The sequence below is a fragment of the Macaca mulatta genome, chromosome 15, assembly GCF_049350105.2.
Source record: "Macaca mulatta isolate MMU2019108-1 chromosome 15, T2T-MMU8v2.0, whole genome shotgun sequence".
NCBI lineage: Eukaryota > Metazoa > Chordata > Mammalia > Primates > Cercopithecidae > Macaca > Macaca mulatta.
This window is the reverse complement of record NC_133420.1, coordinates 5,643,312-5,662,135: the sequence shown is the minus strand read 5'-3', so window position 1 is coordinate 5,662,135 and position 18,824 is coordinate 5,643,312. Positions and strand designations below refer to the sequence as shown.

Below are 18,824 nucleotides of genomic sequence, written 5' to 3'. Positions count from 1 at the left end.
CCTGCGCATGCGCCGGCCGCGGGCGCCGCGCCCCATGGCCCTCGCGACGCCCTGTAGCCGCGCGCCCCTCGCGTCCCGCCGAGCCGGCGCCAAGATGGCGGCGCTGACGCCTGGAGAGTGGCCGCGCCGGAGGCCGCGGGGGCCCGAGCGGAGCAGCAGCCGCTGAGGTTCCCGAGTCACCGCTCGAGGCTGCGCCCCGGTCTCTGACCGCGCCGGCTCCGGCCTCCGGGGGGACCGGGGCCGCCGGGACATGGTGCGAGTCGCACCCCTTCCCCGCCGCCGCTGAGCTCGCCGGCCGCGCCCGGGCTGGGACGTCCAAGCGGGAAGATGTTTTCCGCCCTGAAGAAGCTAGTGGGGTCGGAGCAGGCCCCGGGCCGGGACAAGAACATCCCCGCCGGGCTGCAGTCCATGAACCAGGCGTTGCAGAGGCGCTTCGCCAAGGGGGTGCAGTACAACAGTGAGTGCGGCGGGCCGGGGTGGGCGCGGGAGCGCCGCGCGGGTCTCCGAGCCCAGGCCCTGCCCGGAGCGCCGCGCGGTGGTGGCTGTCGGTCTCGCCTGCTTGCCGGTTGTGGGGTGCGCTGGACCCGCCGGGCGCTCCGGGAGCTGGGGCGCGGGCCAGGGGACGCTAGGAGAGGCCGGGCCGGGGCTGGGTCCTCGCATCACCGGAGCCGGGGGTCGTTTCCCAACCGCGTTCGCCTGCCGCGTGTCGCTCCCGCCGCGCTGTGCAGTGGAGCGGGTCGGCGGTGCCGGGATTGGCCCGGCTGCCGGCCCGGCGGTGATTACATAACGCCAAGCAGGGCCCGCCGACCCGGGGCGCCGCGTCCCCGACGCTCCACGGTGGCCAGCCCCGGGCACCTCTCACCTGGAGGAGGTGCGGGGAAACCTGCCGGCCTTGGCGCTTTCAACGGGATTTTTCTTTGTTGACTTCCTACTGAGTTCGAAGGCAGAATATTAGCTACGCCACACATTCTCGTCTTTTTGTTTGTTTTTTTTTAAAGAAGCATTTGTAAGGGACGTATCTAGAAAAGCTCCAGAAGGCACGGACTGACTTGCGATTGTAGGAGACAGCCCATTCCTCCTGAGGAGGAGTCATTTACGGACTCCTGAGCGCCTGGGACGCTCCATTCCTTTGTTATAAATTATGTAAATTGTCCTCGACCTCTTTTGAGTTTTTCCGTTTTGCAGGCTCTTTCCCAGTAGTTTTTAAACGGTTTTATGTCGTTCCCTGCTTTGGCATTGTTTCCCTCTTAGCCATTTCCGTATGTTTCTATCAGATATTAGGACGCTACGCCTGTCCAGTTTTTTGGTCACCTTAAGGGGAGCCTTATAGTCTGCGCGATGTTTCTATGGTAATATACGATTTTAAGAACTAATAATCAGAAAGACTCTTGTGCAGGTTTAAAAACAAGTTCATGAATTCGCCTGCCGTGTCCACGGAGATGGGCCGTAGTTCTTGGCCGTAGGGACTGGACTGGAGCTAGTCCAGGAGGACAGTGAAGATGTCGCCTTCCTTAGTCCCGGCCACCGTCTGGCCTGTGAGCAAGAGGAAGCTGCAGACCACTTGGGCCGCCCTCACCCTGACACCTTCAGCAGTAAGCAAGATAAAACAACTTCTTAAAGATAAGTCTGAGCATCTAGGTATGAAAGTTGGTGTCCGGGCCGGGCATGGTGGCTCATGCCTGTAATCCCAGCACTTTGGGAGGCCGAGGCGGGCGGATCACGAGGTCAGGAGTTCGAGACTAGCTTAGCCAACATAGTGAAACCCCGTCTCTACTAAAGATACAAAAAAAAAAAAAAATTAAAAAAAAAAGTTCGTGTCCGAACCAGGGGCCGTATTGGCCTTTCTTATACTCTAGAGCATACGAAGACAAAGGACATTTTGATGAAGTTCAAATTGGAGTCAGAGTGCTCATCGGAAAGAAGGCGCAGCTAACACGTTTAGGAACAGAAATGGATTATGTTGAAGACAAATTATCCATTGTGTTTGTGTTCAGTAACCCAAGTATCAAAGGAACTTGTGGCTGGGGAGAAGGCTTGACTATTTGCAATCTCAGGATTCCTCTGGCCGGAGCTCCCGGACTCCTGTGGAAGCCTGGGGGCTCGCTGAAGAAGTCACGTGACTGGAACCTGCTTAGTGCTCTGCTGTCTGGTAAGGAAAATAAAGCGGTACATTTTGAATAAAAATAAAAGCTCATTTTAAATGTGTTATAATTGAAACTTTATGTATATCTGGCATTCGGAGAAGAGAATATTGAGTTAAAATACTGAGTTTATGCAAGTCTTTAGACTCTGCATTTGGATCCTTTATTTAATTTTATTGCTTATAATATTGGCTAAGCTCAGTATTAGTCCCTGGGAAATTAGGCCTGGACCTGGAAACTGTTCACCTTCTGAAAAGGCTCCCCAAGGGTCCTGGGTGAGGTCCACCTTACGCACCAGGACCACCCCTGCGAGTGTGACTAAAAAGGGCAATAGGGTCCTTCCAGAGGAGAAAAGCCAGTCTCCAGTACTTGGAGGACAGGTTATGATCTCCTAGAACTGAATGAAAGGTGGTGAGACTGAGAGAAATTCGGATTTGTACCTAAATTACATTTTAGAAAGATGTCGTCTTTATAGTTGAATAATATGTAGTTTTTTAACTTTTGAGTTTCTGTGTTAAAATAGAAAGTGTCTAGTATTTATTTTCTTATCTCTTTTTTTTTTTTTGAGACGGAGTCTCGCTCTGTCGCCCAGGCTGGAGTGCAGTGGTGTGATCTCGGCTCACTGCAAGCTCCACCTCCCGGGTTCATGCCATTCTCCTGCCCCAACCTCCCGAGTAGCTGGGACTACAGGCGCCGCCACCTTGCCCGGCTAATTTTTTGTATTTTTAGTAGAGACAGGGTTTCACTGTGTTAGCCAGGATGGTCTTGATTTCCTGACCTCGTGATCCTCCTGCCTCGGCCTCCCAAAGTGCTGGGATTATAGGCGTGAGCCACCGCGCCTGGCCTTCTAATATTTATTTTCTCAAATATTTTACAGAGGGTAACAGACCAGCAGTGTGACCAAGACAGAGATGAGGGTTTTTAGGGATGAGAGTTTCCAGGAACTGCTGCTGGTTTCCAGGAGTCTGGGCCCTCCTCCTGGGCCCTGCGTTTGCTCAGAGTCACTAGCGGCCCGGCAGAGGCCCAGGACACCCATCGGTTTTAGAATGAAAACTCGAATGAGACATTGGGCTATAGTTGATTAAAAAAAAAAGTCAAACTCTGTCTAATATTTGAAGAGATTTATTTTTGAGCCGCACATGAGTGACCATGGCCCATGACACAGCCCTCAGGTGACCCTGAGGACATGTGCCCACGTTGGAGGGCACAGCTTGGTTTTATGCATTTTAGATGTGAGGCATTGATCAAATACATTTAAGATATACAATGATTTGGTCCACAAAGGCGGGACAACTTGAAGTGGGGGCCTCCAGGTCAGAGGTAGGTTTAAAAAAATTTTTTTTTGCTGGGCGCAGTGGCTCACGCCTGTAATTTCAGCACATTGGGAGGCCGAGGCAGGTGGACTACCTGAGGTCAGGAGTTCAAGACCAGCCTGGCCAACATGTCGAAACCCCGTCTCTACTAAAACTATAAAAATTAACCGGGGGTGATGGTGGGTGCCTGTAATCCCAGCTACTCAGGAGGCTGAGGCGGGAGAATCGCTTGAGCCCAAGAGGCGGAGGTTATAGCAAGCCGAGATTACGCCACTGCACTCCAGTCTGGGTGACCGAGTTAGACCCTGTCTCAAAAAAAAAAAAAAAAGGCCGGGCGCGGTGGCTCAAGCCTGTAATCCCAGCACTTTGGGAGGCCGAGGCAGGTGGATCACAAGGTCAGGAGATCGAGACTATCCTGGCTAACATGGTGAAACCCCGTCTCTACTAAAAATACAAAAAACTAGCCGGGCGTGGTGGCGGGCGCCTGTAGTCTCAGCTACTTGGGAGGCTGAGGCCGGAGAATGGCGTGAACCCGGGAGGCGGAGCTTGCAGTGAGCCCAGATCACGCCACTGCACTCCAGCCTGGGAGACACAGCGAGACTCCGTCTCAAAAAAAAAAAAAAAAAAAAAAAAAAATTTGCACCGCCACACCTAGCTAGTTTTGGTATTTTTTAGAGAGACAGGGTTTCACCACGTTGCCCAGCTAGGCTCAAACCCCTCTGCTCAAGCAATCTGAACCCCCTGGCCTCCCAAAGTGCTGGGATTACAAGTGTGAACCTCTGCGCCCGGCCAGATTGTTTCTTATCAGACTTACAGTCAGCGTTGATGTTAAATGCTGGTGAGCTTTTCCTGAATTCCAGAAGGGAGGAGGCCATAATGAGGCGTGTCTGACTCCCCTCTTCCCATAATGGCCTGAACCAGTCTTTCAGATGAAATTTGGATGGCCCTGGCCTAGAAGAGGAAGTCCATTCAGATGGTTGGCAGGCCTTGGGATTTTAATTTTGGTTTACACAATTTTGAAATTATTTGCATATAAAATTATTTGGAAAATTATTTGAAATTATTTGGAAGAAAGATTGTTGCCTGAATTGGTCTGTCCCTTTCTACTGTGATTGGACACAAAAGATCAGCTTATTTGGTGCAGAATTTTTCTGTGGTGTTGCTCCTGAGTGAGCATTATTGCGCAACTCTGATACCGGCCGGGCCCAGGAGCTCGAAAGCCAGAGTCCTCTCCAAGTAGACATTGGTGCAAATTTAGAAATGGGACTTAGCAGGCCGAGCGCGGTGGCTCACACCTGTAATCCCAGCACTTTGGGAGGCTGAGGCAGGCGGATTACATGAGGTCAGGAGTTCAAGACCAGCCTGGCCAACATGGTGAAACTCATCTCTACTAAAAATACAAAATTAGCCGGGTGTGGTGGCGCATGCCTGTAATCTCCAGCTACTCGGGAGACTGAGGCAGGAGAATCACTTGAACCCGGGAGGCGGAGATTGCCGTGAGTGAAGATTGCACCACTGCACTCCAGCCTGGGCGACAGAGTGGGACTTCGTCTTAAAAAACAAAAAGAAGGCCGGGCGCGGTGGCTCAAGCCTGTAATCCCAGCACTTTGGGAGGCTGAGATGGGCGGATCACGAGGTCAGGAGATTGAGACCATGCTGGCTAACACGGTGAAACCCCGTCTCTACTAAAAAAATACAAAAAATTAGCTGGGCGAGGTGGCGGGCGCCTGTAGTCCCAGCTACTCGGGAGGCTGAGGCAGGAGAATGGCGTGAACCCAGGAGGCGGAGCTTGCAGTGAGCTGAGATCCGGCCACTGCACTCCAGCCTGGGCGACAGAGCAAGACTCCGTCTCAAAAAAAAAAAAAACAAAAGTTTATATGAATATCCAGTCAAAACCAACATGGAAAGTATTACCCTTGAAATGTTATCTGTACGAATTTCCAAGGAGACCACAGGACTGTAGACTGTCTTGGAATGTCCTCAGAAGGCTCTGTCACTGATCAGGTAACAGAGTAAAAACCCCAGCATCCTTTCTTTCAAATGGGAGGGGGAAAGACAGAGGGACAGAAGCTGTTCAAACTTTGTCTTCTTTCTTTGTGGCTTGTGGTCACCTCTGCGTCCTCAGAAGCTGCCTCGCCCTCCAAAGCCTTCCCGGCTTCTGCCCCTACCTCATCCTCCAAAGCCTCCTCTAGCTCCATCACAACCCCCAAAGCCACCTTTGCCCTTAGGTTTGGCCTAGTCCAAGTTACCTTTGCTTCCCTCAATTTCACCATCTTCCGTGGCCTCCTTGGCAGCTTTGGCATCCTCCTCACTGTTGACATTTATAGAGCCAAAGCCTTTGGAGCATCCGGTTTCCTAGTTGGTGACTACCCTTGCCCAACAAAGCTGTCGAATGACTGAAGTCTCTTCAGTGGTGTCGTCAGACCTTTGACAGTTTTAGATGGCCGGCTTCTGGCAGTAGGTGATCCTTGCAACTCCAGCCTGTTTGCTCTGCCCCCAATTTCCCTTTTATTATAGGAATGTAAAGCTTCTTTATCATCTTCAAATGAAGCAGACTCTATCAATGCAAGCACACCCTTTAGATTTGCTGTTTTGGTTCTGAGGCATTTTCATAAAAGCTGTCTTCTCAGATACTTCCTGAAGAGTGTCTTCTGTTGCACTGTAGGAGAGGTTGCTTAAACCAGAGTTTCTGATTCACCACTCCAAGCGCTGTGCTCTCCATCACTGTAGAGTCTCGATTCTGACCTTTCTCTCCATCATAGCGCAGGGAAATAGATCGGCCATCAATCTCTGTTCCCTGCGTTTCTTAAGAAGTTTTCTCTGCATCAGCTTCTGTCTTAACCTCAGTATAAGCAGTCCCTTTACTCTTCCCATCCTTGCTAACTAATCTGATCATCCACAGCATCAGCTCCGCCTTCTGGGTTCACGCCATTCTCCTGCCTCAGCCTCCTGAGTAGCTGGGACTACAGGCGCCCGCCACCACGCCCAGCTAATTTTTTGTGTTTTTAGTAGAGACGGGGTTTCACCATGTTGGCCAGGCTGGTCTCAAATTCCTGACCTTGTGATCCGCCCACTGCGGCCTCCCAAAGTGCTGGGATTCCAGGCGTGAGCCACTGGGCCTGGCCCGTAGATACTAGTTTCTAACTCAGGACAGACTTGTTAAAGTTGAGGTTTCCAACAAAGATTGAAAGATGCTCCAGCCTGGCCACAGGTGAAATCCCGTCTCTACTAGAAATACAAAAAGTAGCCAGGTGGTAGTGATAACCGCCTGTAATCCCAGCTACTCAGGAGGCTAAGGCAGGAGAATCACTTGAGCCTGGGAGGTGAAGGTTGCGGTGAGCCGAGATCGTGCCGCTGCACTCCAACCTGGGCGAGAGAGTGAGACCCTGTCTCAAAAAAAAAAAAAAAAAAAAAAAAAAAAGACGCGGTTGGTTCTATGCTTTGCACTTTCCACTTTCTGTTTCTTGGCTTCAGAAGCTGCTGTTTGGTCATTTCCTTCGTTTTCCAGGTGCTTCTTAGACAGACACTTCCTCCTCTTCGTCATCTTCATCACTTCATCCTCTCCGTCATCGTCACCCTCGTCCTTGTCCTCATCATCCTCTTCACCTTCATTCTCAGCCATCCTCCTGGCTTTCACAGGAACAGCTTTTGTAGAAGCTTTTCTTTCCCTTGGCTGCTGCTGTCTCCATAACTGCTGCTTCAGAGCCATCTTCCTCAGCATCCTCCTCATCGTCCTCGTTGTCATCCCCTGAGGCAGGGGCACCCGCTGCTGCCTTCACTACTGCTGGTTCAGAGTCATCCTCCTCCTCATCACTGTCTTCCTTCTTGGTGTTCTTGCTGTTGTTTGCCCCCTCAGCTGGGGTGCCCCCTTCTTGCCAGGAGCTGCTGCCAATGCTTTGCCTGGTATGGCTCCCTTCTTGCCAGGTGTGGCGACTGCTCTGCCTGGAGTGACAGTTGCTTTCTTGGTGGGTGTGGCACCTGCAGCCTTTTTGTTGGGGAAACTGCCACCTTCTTGGCTGGGGTTGCAGCAGCCTTCTTGCCTTTCTCCTGAGGTGTGACAGCCACTTCTCCACAGCCGCCATCTTCTTCATCTTCTGACATTTCCTCATCTTCACTTCCTCCTTCCGCCTCCTTTGGGGGAGCAGCCATTTTCTTGGGGTCACTTTGGTTTTTACCTGCCTCGCCACCAGGTAGTCTGAAGCGGCTGAGGATAGGAAATCTTTGCAGGGTGCAGAGTGGGAGAGGGGCAAGGCGTGGCTGATACCAGCTGCAGCACAGGCTGTCAGGGTGGGGAGGCGGCCGGGACCTTGTAGTGGGCCCTGTAGGAGATGTGCTGGCACCGTGAGAGGGCCGGCTTAGGAGTTAAACCTTCGTGCATGTGAGATAAATCATAAGCTCTTCTTGGTATGGAAATGTAAGAAAATGATTCCATATTTTGCAGGAAACCTGCAGGAAAGTGAAGGAGTCAAATTGAATCAGGGTAAGAAGGGCTCAGGGCCTCAAATAGAGCTCTGTGTTTTCTGCATAGTATTTTCTAAAAGAAGCTTAAGACAGAGATCGTGTTCACATCCCATTTAGTAAAAGAGGAGGTTTACCGTGAGGTTAAGTACAGGGCTTCTTAGCGTTTCTTAGATGAATCCTAAAGGTTTTCCAGGTGAATCACTTAGTCAGCTTATTCCAGCCAACATTTAAGATTCTGAAATTAAGCAGAAAAAAAAGAAAACAAAACCCAAGATCAAGGGACCAGCAGGAGAAAAAAAAGATTCTGAAGTTGATTTGATTTTTTTTTTTTTTTTTGGATATAGGGCCTTGCCCTTTCATCTAAACTGGAGTGCAGTGGCGCAGTCTTTTCAATGCAGCCTTCACCCCCCTGGCTCAAGCAATCCTGGTACCTCAGCCTCCCGAGTAGCTGGGACTACAGGTGCACACGACCATGCCTGGCTGAGTTTTGTAATTTTTGTACAGACAGTGTTTCACCACGTTGCCCAGGCTGGTCTCAAACTCCTGGGCCCAAGCGATCTACCTGCCTTGGCCTCCCAAAGTGCTGGAATGACAGGAGAGAGCCACTTGAACCAGCCTAATTTTTTTCTTTTTGAGACAGAGTCTCGCTCTGTCGCCCAGGCTGGAGTGCAGTGGCCAGATCTCAGCTCGCTGCAAGCTCCGCCTCCCGGGTTCGCGCCATTCTCCTGCCTCAGCCTCCCGAGTAGCTGGGACTACAGGCGCCCGCCACCTCGCCTGGCTAATTTTTTTGTATTTTTAGTAGAGACGGGGTTTCACCGTGTTAATCAGGATGGTCTCGATCTCTTGACCTTATGATCCGCCCACCTCGGCCTCCCAAAGTGCTGGGATGACAGGCGTGAGCCACCGCGCCCGGCCCAGCCTAACCTTTTAACTTAAAAGTAGAGGTTAAGCTGGGCACGGTGCCTCACGCCTGTAATCCCAGCACTTTGGGAGGCTGTGGTGAGTGGATCACTTGAGATCAGGAGTCTGAGACCAGTCTGGCTAACATGGCAAAACCCTATCTCTACTAAAAATAATAGAAATTAGCTGGGTGTGGTGAGCACATGCCTGTAATCCCACCTACTCGGGAGGCTGAGGCAGGAGAATTGCTTGAGCCCGGGAGGCGGACATTGCAGTGAGCCGAGATTGCGCCACTGCACTCCAGCCTGGGTGACGGTGAGACTCCGTCTCAAAAAAAAAAAAGGGGGGGGGATTAATTTCTTAGAATAATTAAGCCAGACTATTTTACTTGTTTTATTTCTGATGTTACAGGATTTCTTGTAATTAGCTTTTTTAAAAAAGAGTTTGTGGCTATATAGTAGGTGTGTATATGGGTAATTAGCTTTTAAAAGGAGTAAATTTCATTTCAAGGGAGAGAAAATAAGACACTTCATTCTCAAAATCTGAAGATAATAGAAAACAAATGTATGTTAAAATTGATAACGACGTAAAAGGAAGCAACCTTAAGACTAGTCAAGTCTGATGCCCATAATATGTGCGGTTATTATGTCAATTATAAATTAAACATAGAAAAAACCATGAGTAGACAATTTGTGTTTGAAAAAGAAACAAAGAGAATAAAAACCTCTAGAAATGAAAAACATAGTCATTAACAGTTAAATCAGGCTGGGCGCAGTGGCTCACGCCTGTAATCCCAGCACTTTGGGAGGCCAAGACGGGCAGATCACGAGGTCAGGAGATCGAGACCATCCTGGCTAACACGGTGAAACCCTGTCTCTACTAAAAAATACAAAAAAAAAAAATACTAGCCGGGCAATATGGCGAGCGCCTGTAGTCCCAGCTACTCTTAGATGCAACCAGAACAAAAAGACTTCCCTGAGAGGAACGTGGTGAACTGGTGACCAGCTCACAGCAAACCTGTGGCTGAGGGGGCCGACGTGGGCTGAGGGGGGCCGACGCGGGCTGAGGGGGGCTGATGCGGGCTGTGGGAGGGCCGATGCAGGCTGAGGTCTCTGCCTGATGAGCACTTCAGAGCAATGTGACTGGCTCCATTTCAGCCGCAGTTTGAGGCTCACTGTACAAAGGCTCTTGTAGAAATAAATACTGAAGGTTATTCTTCAGAGAGGTGGAGTTGAGCTTGAAAGACAGGAGAGGGATTCAAAAAGCAAAGAGGGCTGGGTGCCGGCTCACACTTCTAATCCCAGCACTGTGGGAGGCCGAGACAGGTGGATCACTTGAGGTCAGGAGTTTGAGTCCAGCCTGGCCAACATGATGAAACCCTGTCTCTACTGAAAATACAAAAATTAGCCGGGTGTGAGGGCAGGCACCTGTAATCCCAGCTACTCAGGAGGCTGATGCACAAGATTGCTTGAACCCAGGAGGTAGAAGTTGGAATGAGCTGAGACTGCGCCACTGCACTCCAGCCTGGGCAACAGAGCAAGACTCCATCTCAAAAAAAAAAAAAAAAAAGCAAAGGTAAACAAAGAAACTGGTAAATATGTGGTGAAAATGAAATACATTTCATTTTCATACATTAACATACATTTGGTGGGCCAGGCGTGGTGGCTCACACCTGTAATCCCAACACTTTGGGAGGCCGAGGTAGGTGGATCATGAGGTCAGGAGTTCAAGACCAGCCTGGCCAACATAGTGAGACCCTATCTCTACTAAAAAACTTACAAAAATTAGCCGGGCGTGGTGGCATGTACCTGTAGGGTCAGGTAATTGAGAGGCTGAGACAGGAGAATCGCCTGAACCCGGGAGGTGGAGGTTGCAGTGAGCCAAGATTGCATCACTGCATTCCACCTTGGGCAACGGAGTAAGACTTCATCTCAAAAGAAAAGAAAAGCAGCATTGGTTATGTTAAATCAGTGGTAATCATTATTTATATAGGGAATAGAAACTACCAGAAGTAACACAGCCCAGGGTGAAGCTAGACAGTCAAGGCATTGAGATCTCTATATTAAGAAGAAAGTAAAGAGATGTGTTAACTTCAGACTTTATTGCAGCAGATGTGAGTGTTGAAAATTTAAGGTTACCATTCAAAATGTAGAAACAGGTTGCAAACCTTCCAAATAAATACCAGGCAGAAAGAATACTTTCTGAAAACCACCTTTTCCTGCTTTAATCAAAGGCATAGAAGGCTGGGGGAGGTGCGAGTAAACCAGAGCAGGAACTAAAAATCATAAAATAACATGGCAGCAGCAGTTGTCAGTAAACAGAACTCACCAGCTCGAAAGTGAGATTCGAGGGATTTTTTTCTTTAATTTGGCTATGTGGTGTATAAGAGACACATACAAAACAATGGTGTTGAAAGTTAGGAGTTGGAAACAAGACACTAGGTAAACAAGACCCTAGGTAAACTAAGCCGCTCTAGCTATAGTCCTACCTGCCGCAGCTACAGTGATGCTATGCAGAATATACTTCAAGATGAAAGAGAACAGGTAGAAATGTGAAGGGTTACCGCAGACTCACAGAAATTCTCTGGACCTAAAGGCTCAAGGAACGTAGATTAAAGTGGACCATCCTCACTGGTGCCATGGCTTATGCCTGTAATCCCAGCATTTTGGGAGGCTGAGGCAGGAGGATTGCTTGAGCCCAGGAGGTTGAGACCAGCTTGGGCAAAAAGCAAGACCCCATCTCTCTAAGAAAAACATAGTAAAAAAAACTAGGCCTGGCGCAGTGGCTCACACCTGTAATCCTAGCACTTTGGGAGGGCAAGGCAGGCGGATTGCCTGAGCTCAGGAGTTGGAGACCAGCCCGGGCAACATGGTGAATCCCCGGCTCTACTAAAATACAAAAAATTAGGCATGACGGCATGTGCCTGTAGTCCCAGCTACTTGGGAGGCTGAGGCGGGAGAATCACTTGAATCCAGGAGGTGGAGGTTGCAGTGAGCCAGGATCACACCACTGCACTCCAGCCTGTGCGACAGAGTGAGACTCTGTCTTCAAAAAAAAAAAGAAAAAAAAACTAACTGGCAGGTGTCTGTAGTCCGAGCTACTTGGGAGGCTAAGGTGGGAGGATCACTTGAGCCCAGGAGATTGAGGCTGCAGTGAGCTAGGATCGTGCCACTGGTCTGGCTCTAGCCTAGGTGACAGCGAGACCCTGTTTGTAAAAACAATACTTTTTTTTTTTTTTTTTTTTTTGAGACAGAGTCTTGCTCTCTTGCCCAGGTTGGCATGCAGTGTCATAATCTCAGCTCACTGCAACCTCCACCTCCTGGGGTTAAGCAATTCTCCTGTCTCAGCCTCCCGAGTAGCTGGGATTACAGGTGCCCACCACCATGCCCGGGTAATTTTGTATTTTTAGTAAAGACAGGGTTTCTCCATGTTGGCCAGGCTGGTCTGGAACTCCTGACGTCAAGTGATCGCCCGCCTCGGCCTCCCAAAGTGCTGGGATTAGAGGCGTGAGTCACCACCGTGCCTGGCCAATAATAATTTTTGAAAAGCAAAAATAAAATCAAAGGAAAGTTTAGAAAATAAAGGGAAAATCTCACAGCAAAATGACAGGTAATGATACGAAAAAAAAAAATAGAGGCTGAGTGTGAGTGTTGCAGTATTCAAATAATGTAAATTACGAAAAGAGAAAAATATCAATGGAAATTCAAGGAAAAGTGCGGCCAAGAAAGACGTCCTTCACTAGATGAACTTCACTAGATAAACTCCGTGCATCCAGATGGTGGAACATTATTTAGTCCTGAAAAGATGTTCTCAAGCCTTGAAGAGGCCTGCAGGAGCCTTAAGTGCGTATCGCTGAGCGAGAGAAATTATTCGGTGCGACCCTAACTCCGACATCCTGGAGAAGCAAAACGGACCAGATGCGTGGAATGAGCTCCCACGTTCATGAGGGCAGGTTTCCGGCAGTGGCATTGGGAGGCTTTGTTCACATGAATCTCTGTGCTTGTCTACCTTGTTTAAGTTCCTTACAAAGAGCATGTGCCAGTCTTACAGAATGAAGGGAGGGGATTTTCTGATGCGTAGGGTGGAGGAGCCAAGATGCCGGGACCCGGGGACGTGAGCGCGTTGGTTCTGGCGGCGGGAAGACGGGCGGTCGCTGGGACGTCTCAGCTCTCCGCGTCGCTAACGCCCCACCCCGGGAAGGACCCGGAGGGGACCACCGCATGTGGACGCACCGGGAAGCAGAGCCCGTGGGCCGCCGCTCAGGCCGTGGGCCTCGGGGCCGCTGGACGGACGTGGATGGCGCCGCCGTTCTCTCGCGGGCCCAGGGAGGCTGTGCATGCGCGGCCCGGGCAGTCCCTGCGAGCCTGGGCTGCTGCTTGTGTGGGGGGCGGCGGCCGCCAGGCTGAGCCTAGAGCTGTGGGCTGCCCCCGGGTTCCTGCCTCGGGACGGAGGAGGGAGGGCGCCGCTGCCGTCTCTCGGGGGCCTGACTCCCTCCCGGCCGCGCTGAGCGCCTGCGGCTCCGCTTGTGGCTGCTGCTCACCACAGGCTGGGCCGCCGGGCTGGGGGCGCTGCGGGCGGCCTCGGTCTCCAGGTCCGCCGCCGGGAGGGAGGGGAACGGGGCCCCGCCTTCGCGGGGTGGGCTCGGCCGGGAGGAGCGCGGAGCCGCCTGGCTGCCCCGGCGTGTGCGGCCGCCGTGGCCGTGAGGGCTCCCGGGTCCCCTCTGGTGGCTTTGTCGCAGGGCAGGCCGGCACGTGAAATCTGGCCAGAGGTGTTGCAAGCTGGCACGCTGAGGTACCTAGAATGGGTGAGGAAATGAATACGCTTCGGGGGAAAAGAAACGATTGTGGAAACGGTGCCTTGAGGCAGGAGGAGGGAACGGGGCCAGGAGAGAGGAGCCGGGTGGGCCACAGGGACAGCCCAGGGCCCCTCGGAGCTCCGAGGCCGGGCGCCCTCTGTGTTGGGAGCGTGGGGTCCCCCTGACAGAAAACCTGGTGGGGAGTTGCGGGAGCGAGAGCAGCCTGCAGACCTGACCGAAGATGCGGGGAGCCGGCGGGAGACCTGAGACGTGGGGAAGTGGGAGGAGCCTGCAGACCTGCTCCTCGGTTTCCTCTGCTCCCCGCCACCGGCTCCCTTCCCGACGTCTTCCCTGGCTCTCCCCTCATGGAAACGCGGAGGACGGCCAGGGCTTCTGCTCTCCCCCGTGGCTGCGGTGGGCTCACCGAGACCCGTGTGAGAAGCTCGGGGTCTGCCCAGGTCCGAGGGCAGCTGTCTCATTGCTGGCTGCTGTGTCCACACAGCTTCTCGGTCCTTCTCCATCCTGTTCTTCCAACACCTCCGCAGGCTGTCTGTTCTTAGTCCAGTCGGGTGCCAGGTCCATCCCCCTGTCCACCCATTCTGAGCCACCTCCTGCCTTTGCTAACCTCGCACTCCCCTCCCAGCTGCCCTCCCCCCCCCCCCGTCACATTTTCCAAACAAGCTGGGCAGTGGTCTCTCCAACCCAGCCCCGGAGCAAGGAGGCCCAGGCCGGGGGCTACCCGGCACACACATGTTGTGCGTGAGCTGGGATGCAGGCCCCACGCTCTGCAGAATTGTGCATTGAAGACACCAGGGCTGCAGAAAACTTGGTTAGGAGCAATCCGCAGAAGCCTGGGGTGCTGTGGTGAGCTCCGCAGGCGGTGGCCCCTGACCCTGAGGGTCCCCAGGGGTCCCGGGGTGGGCTCTAGGGCAGAACCATGTCCTCCAAGTAGAAAGCCTGACCCGGGTTGTGGCCTCCAGCAGCCCAGGAGGACCCCTAGCTGCCCCTTGGGCCCTGGTCGCCATCGATGCTCTGTGGGCCGCCAGGTGTCCTCCTGATGGGAGAGGTCACCATGGTTCCCACCCATGGTCTTCCTTCCCTGCCTGCGGGTCTCCTGAGTCTGACTCTGGCAAGAAAGATAAACAGGTGGCAGCAGAACCGGCTCTCTTTGTAATTGCTCTTAAATCTGCAACTTGGATTCGGTTCGTTTGATTGGCCTTTTCTTTTACTCTTCGTGCCCGCAGTGAAAATAGTGATCCGGGGAGACAGGAACACGGGCAAGACAGCGCTGTGGCACCGCCTGCAGGGCCGGCCGTTCGTGGAGGAGTACATCCCCACGCAGGAGATCCAGGTCACCAGCATCCACTGGAGCTACAAGAGTGAGTGTGGCGGGCGCCTCGGGGGTTCGGGCTCCAGGCCTCCACTTCCTTGGCCCTGGTTCTTGGGAGATGCGTTCCCCAGAGGGGGTCTCCCCAAAGAGTTCTTGTCTGTGAGGGACCCTGCTTGCGTGGGGGTCCCGGAGTGAACTCTGGGGGCTCTTTTGGGGTGGATCACCCTGCTGCCTGAGTGAGCTTCATGAAGCCCCGCTGAGCTGGGAGGCTCAGCTTGGGACAGCAGTGGCCGCAGGTGAGTGGGCACGCGGGCGCCTGGGGGACTGAAAGGAGGTGTCTTCTGAGGAGCACTCCCGGGCCTGTGCCCTCTTGGAGCACGTGGTGTTTTTTCTTGGGCCCAGCCCCACATCTGCGCCAGCACCAGAAACAGTAATAAGACCTTTGAGCCTTGCTCCTGCGGAAAGTTTGTGTCACTTAAAAGATTCAGTGAGGTGGGCTGGATGGTGGGGTAGACCCCTCCCCAGGGTCTCAGTTGGGTGCTGGTGCCTGGGTAGATGCAGGAAGGTGGGGGAGGTGATAGCTGTGGCAGCTCCAAGGCTCGTGCTGTGGGAGGCAGAGCAGCTGCCCTGTGTGTTCAGAATCCTGACAGTAAAAAGCCTTGGGGCTGGTTTTTTTTGTTTGTTGGTCTGTTTTTTGTTTGTTTATTTTTGAGACAATCTCGCTCTGGTGCACAGGCTGCAGTGCAGCGGCAAGATCTCGGCTCACTGGAACTGGGTTCAAGCAATTCTCTGCCTCAGCCTCCTGAGTAGCTGGGATTACAGGCGTCCGCCACCACACCCGGCTAATTTTTTATATTTTTAGTAGAGACGGGTCTCACCATCTTGGCCAGGCTGGCCTTGAACTCTGACCATGTGATTCACCCGCCTTGGGTTCCCAAAGCCCTGCGATTACAGGCATGAGCCATTGCGCTTAGCCAGGGCTGTTTTAAACACCATTCCTTTTCACTGAAAAAAAAAATAAAACCTAGTGGGTTACTAGTGGGAGGCAAAGATGAGTTTCAGCTGCCACATGGTGACAGCTGACGCCTGGACTGCTGTGCAGAACAGCCGTGGAGTTGCTGGGCATCTGCTGCTCTCTAGGGCCTGGGAAGGTGGTGCTGGGCTGACAGGACACAGAGCCCACAGGGCCGGCACGCAGAAGCTCTACCTGCCACCGCACTCTCTTCCTGGTTTGGGGTGAGGCTGATGGCAGCGTTTATGCCCCTCTGCTCAGGCGACGTGGATGTGGTTGGTGTGCAGATGCGGTTGGTGTGCAGATGCGGTTGGTGTGCAGATGCGGTTGGTGTGCAGGTGCCTGGCGGTGTGAGGGACCTGGGTGTGCCTCTCCCCTCTGGTTCTCCCTTCCCCTTGGAATCCTTGGGTGGGCGGGAGGCTCCATCCATCGGCTCCCCCAGACCCCAACATGCCCCACAATAGGGCACAGTCGTGGGTGCTCAGGAGGAGCAGGCAGCACCAGCAGGCCCAGCTGTGATGGTGCAGCATGGGGCAGGCCTGGGGCCTGTCAGGTGGCTCCGAAGGGAGGGTCTGGCCTCTGCCCTCAAGTGGTTACTTACATCCCACTCCCTCAAAGTGAACCAGAGGCCAGTCACTGGATGCAGAAACAGGGTCAGGAGAAGGTGACACAGGTGGGCCCGTTTGTTCACAGCCGTCAGCAGGAGCGCACCTGCTCTCATGGAGACTATGGGCAAAACAAAGACACCCACCCAGCCAGGAGGGTCACCTTCCAGTGTGCTGAGGCCAGGAGGGGCTGTGCCCAGGATCAGGGCCCTGCAGGGAGGGACCCAGGTTTGGGGCCAGGGAGGGAGGGGGCCGTGCCCAGGATCAGGGCCCCGGAGGGAGGGAGCCGTGCTCAGGATCGGGGCCCAGGAGGGAGGGGGCCGTGCCCAGGATCAGGGCCGGGGAGAGAGGGGCCATGCCCAGGATCAGGGCCCGGGAGGGAGGGGGCCGTGCCCAGGATCGGGGCCGAGGAGTGAGGGGGTTGTGCCCAGGATCGGGACCGAGGAGTGAGGGGGTCTGAGGGGGTCATGCCCAGGATCGGGACCGAGGAGTGAGGGGGTCGTGCTCAGGATCGGGGCCCAGGAGGGAGGGGGCCGTGCCAAGGATCAGGGCCGGGGAGAGAGGGGCCATGCCCAGGATCAGGGCCTGGGAGGGAGGGGGCCATGCCCAGGATTGGGGCCAGGGAGGGAGGGAGCCGTGCCCAGGATCGGGGCCGAGGAGTGAGGGGGTCTGAGGGGGTCATGCCCAGGATCGGGACCGAGGAGTGAGGGGGTCGTGCTCAGGATCGGGGCCAGGGAGGGAGGGGGCCGTGCCCAGGATCGGGGCCGGGGAGAGAGGGGCCATGCCCAGGATCAGGGCCGGGGAGAGAGGGGCCATGCCCAGGATCAGGGCCCGGGAGGGAGGGGGCCGTGCCCAGGATCGGGGCCGAGGAGTGAGGGGGTTGTGCCCAGGATCGGGACCGAGGAGTGAGGGGGTCGTGCTCAGGATCGGGGCCCAGGAGGGAGGGGGCCGTGCCAAGGATCAGGGCCGGGGAGAGAGGGGCCATGCCCAGGATCAGGGCCTGGGAGGGAGGGGGCCATGCCCAGGATTGGGGCCAGGGAGGGAGGGAGCCGTGCCCAGGATCGGGGCCGAGGAGTGAGGGGGTCTGAGGGGGTCATGCCCAGGATCGGGACCGAGGAGTGAGGGGGTCGTGCTCAGGATCGGGGCCAGGGAGGGAGGGGGCCGTGCCCAGGATCGGGGCCGGGGAGAGAGGGGCCATGCCCAGGATCAGGGCCGGGGAGAGAGGGGCCATGCCCAGGATCAGGGCCCGGGAGGGAGGGGGCCGTGCCCAGGATCGGGGCCGAGGAGTGAGGGGGTTGTGCCCAGGATCGGGACCGAGGAGTGAGGGGGTCGTGCTCAGGATCAGGGCCTGGGAGGGAGGGGGCCATGCCCAGGATCGGGGCCAGGGAGGGAGGGAGCCGTGCCCAGGATCAGGGCCGAGGAGTGAGGGGGTCTGAGGGGGTCATGCCCAGGATCGGGACCGAGGAGTGAGGGGGTCGTGCTCAGGATCGGGGCCAAGGAGGGAGGGGGCCGTGCCCAGGATCAGGGCCGAGGAGGTAGGGAGCCGTGCCCAGGATCGGGGCCCAGGAGGGAGGGGCCGTGCCCAGGATCGGGGCCCAGGAGGGAGGGGCCGTGCCCAGGATCGGGGCCGAGGACATAGGGAGCCGTGCCCAGGATCGGGGCCCAGGAGGGAGGGGCCATGCCCAGGATTGGGGCTGAGGAGGTAGGGAGCCGTGCCCAGGATCGGGGCCCAGGAGGGAGGGGCCGTGCCCAGGATCGGGGCCCGGGAGGGAGGGGCCGTGCCCAGGATCGGGGCCCGGGAGGGAGGGGCCGTGCCCAGGATCGGGGCCCGGGAGGGAGGGGCCGTGCCCAGGATCGGGGCCTGGGAGGGAGGGGCCGTGCCCAGGATCAGGGCCGAGGAGATAGGGAGCCATGCCTGGGACTGGGGCTGTGGAGGGAGATACTGTGCGTTCGGTTTGTCGCTGAAGCTGTGTCTGAGCGGAGGCCTGAAGGAGCCGCTCCCTGTGTGGTCATCTTGAGGGAGCACATCCTGGGTTTCTGGACACTCGGAAGTCCTGGTGGGAGCTGGTGCCTACGGCGCACAGACAACCACACCAGCCTGACCGCTTTGTGCCACCCTGGGAACTTCATATTGGGCACTAATCTTAGGATTCTCCCTGTTTCAGCCACGGATGACATCGTGAAGGTTGAAGTCTGGGATGTGGTAGACAAAGGTGAGGCGTCTGTGTTCTGTGTCTGCTTCTCTCTGGGACTGTGTGCTCTGTGCA

At 54.7% G+C, this 18,824-nt stretch overlaps 1 protein-coding gene, 1 long non-coding RNA gene and 3 pseudogenes across 36 annotated transcripts in view; 3 read left to right on the top strand and 2 right to left on the bottom strand.

Annotated features, from left to right (window-relative positions):
* Positions 1–70: 70 nt before the first annotated feature.
* The window catches only part of RABL6 (RAB, member RAS oncogene family like 6), a 33,861-nt gene continuing 15,107 nt past the window's right edge, over positions 71–18,824 (top strand). For 22 of the 34 annotated variants that reach the window (XR_013405245.1, XR_013405244.1, XR_013405243.1 and 19 more), the window contains exons 1-3: positions 71–457; positions 14,855–14,989; positions 18,723–18,770. Coding sequence is in view for 15 of the 34 variants with exons in the window: in XM_077966980.1 (XP_077823106.1) it covers positions 328–457; positions 14,855–14,989; positions 18,723–18,770 (313 nt within the window). In the remaining 19 variants the exon portion in view is untranslated. Of the gene's footprint in view, positions 458–14,854; positions 15,020–15,653; positions 15,923–18,722; positions 18,771–18,824 lie in introns of all 34 variants that reach the window. The other 12 variants (XM_077966993.1, XM_077966990.1, XM_077966991.1 and 9 more) reach the window with 2 other exon arrangements.
* On the top strand, positions 1,500–2,189 carry LOC144334943 (iron-sulfur cluster assembly 1 homolog, mitochondrial-like; annotated as a pseudogene). The gene is made up of 2 exons (XR_013405253.1): positions 1,500–1,668; positions 1,812–2,189. The product of XR_013405253.1 is annotated as an iron-sulfur cluster assembly 1 homolog, mitochondrial-like (transcript).
* Positions 5,294–6,507, bottom strand: LOC144334938 (nucleolin pseudogene; annotated as a pseudogene).
* On the bottom strand, positions 6,806–7,832 carry LOC144334870 (uncharacterized; annotated as a pseudogene).
* Positions 11,447–12,505, top strand: LOC144334947 (uncharacterized). Its single transcript, XR_013405259.1, has 2 exons — positions 11,447–11,749; positions 12,163–12,505. It is a non-coding gene; the product is annotated as an uncharacterized LOC144334947 (long non-coding RNA).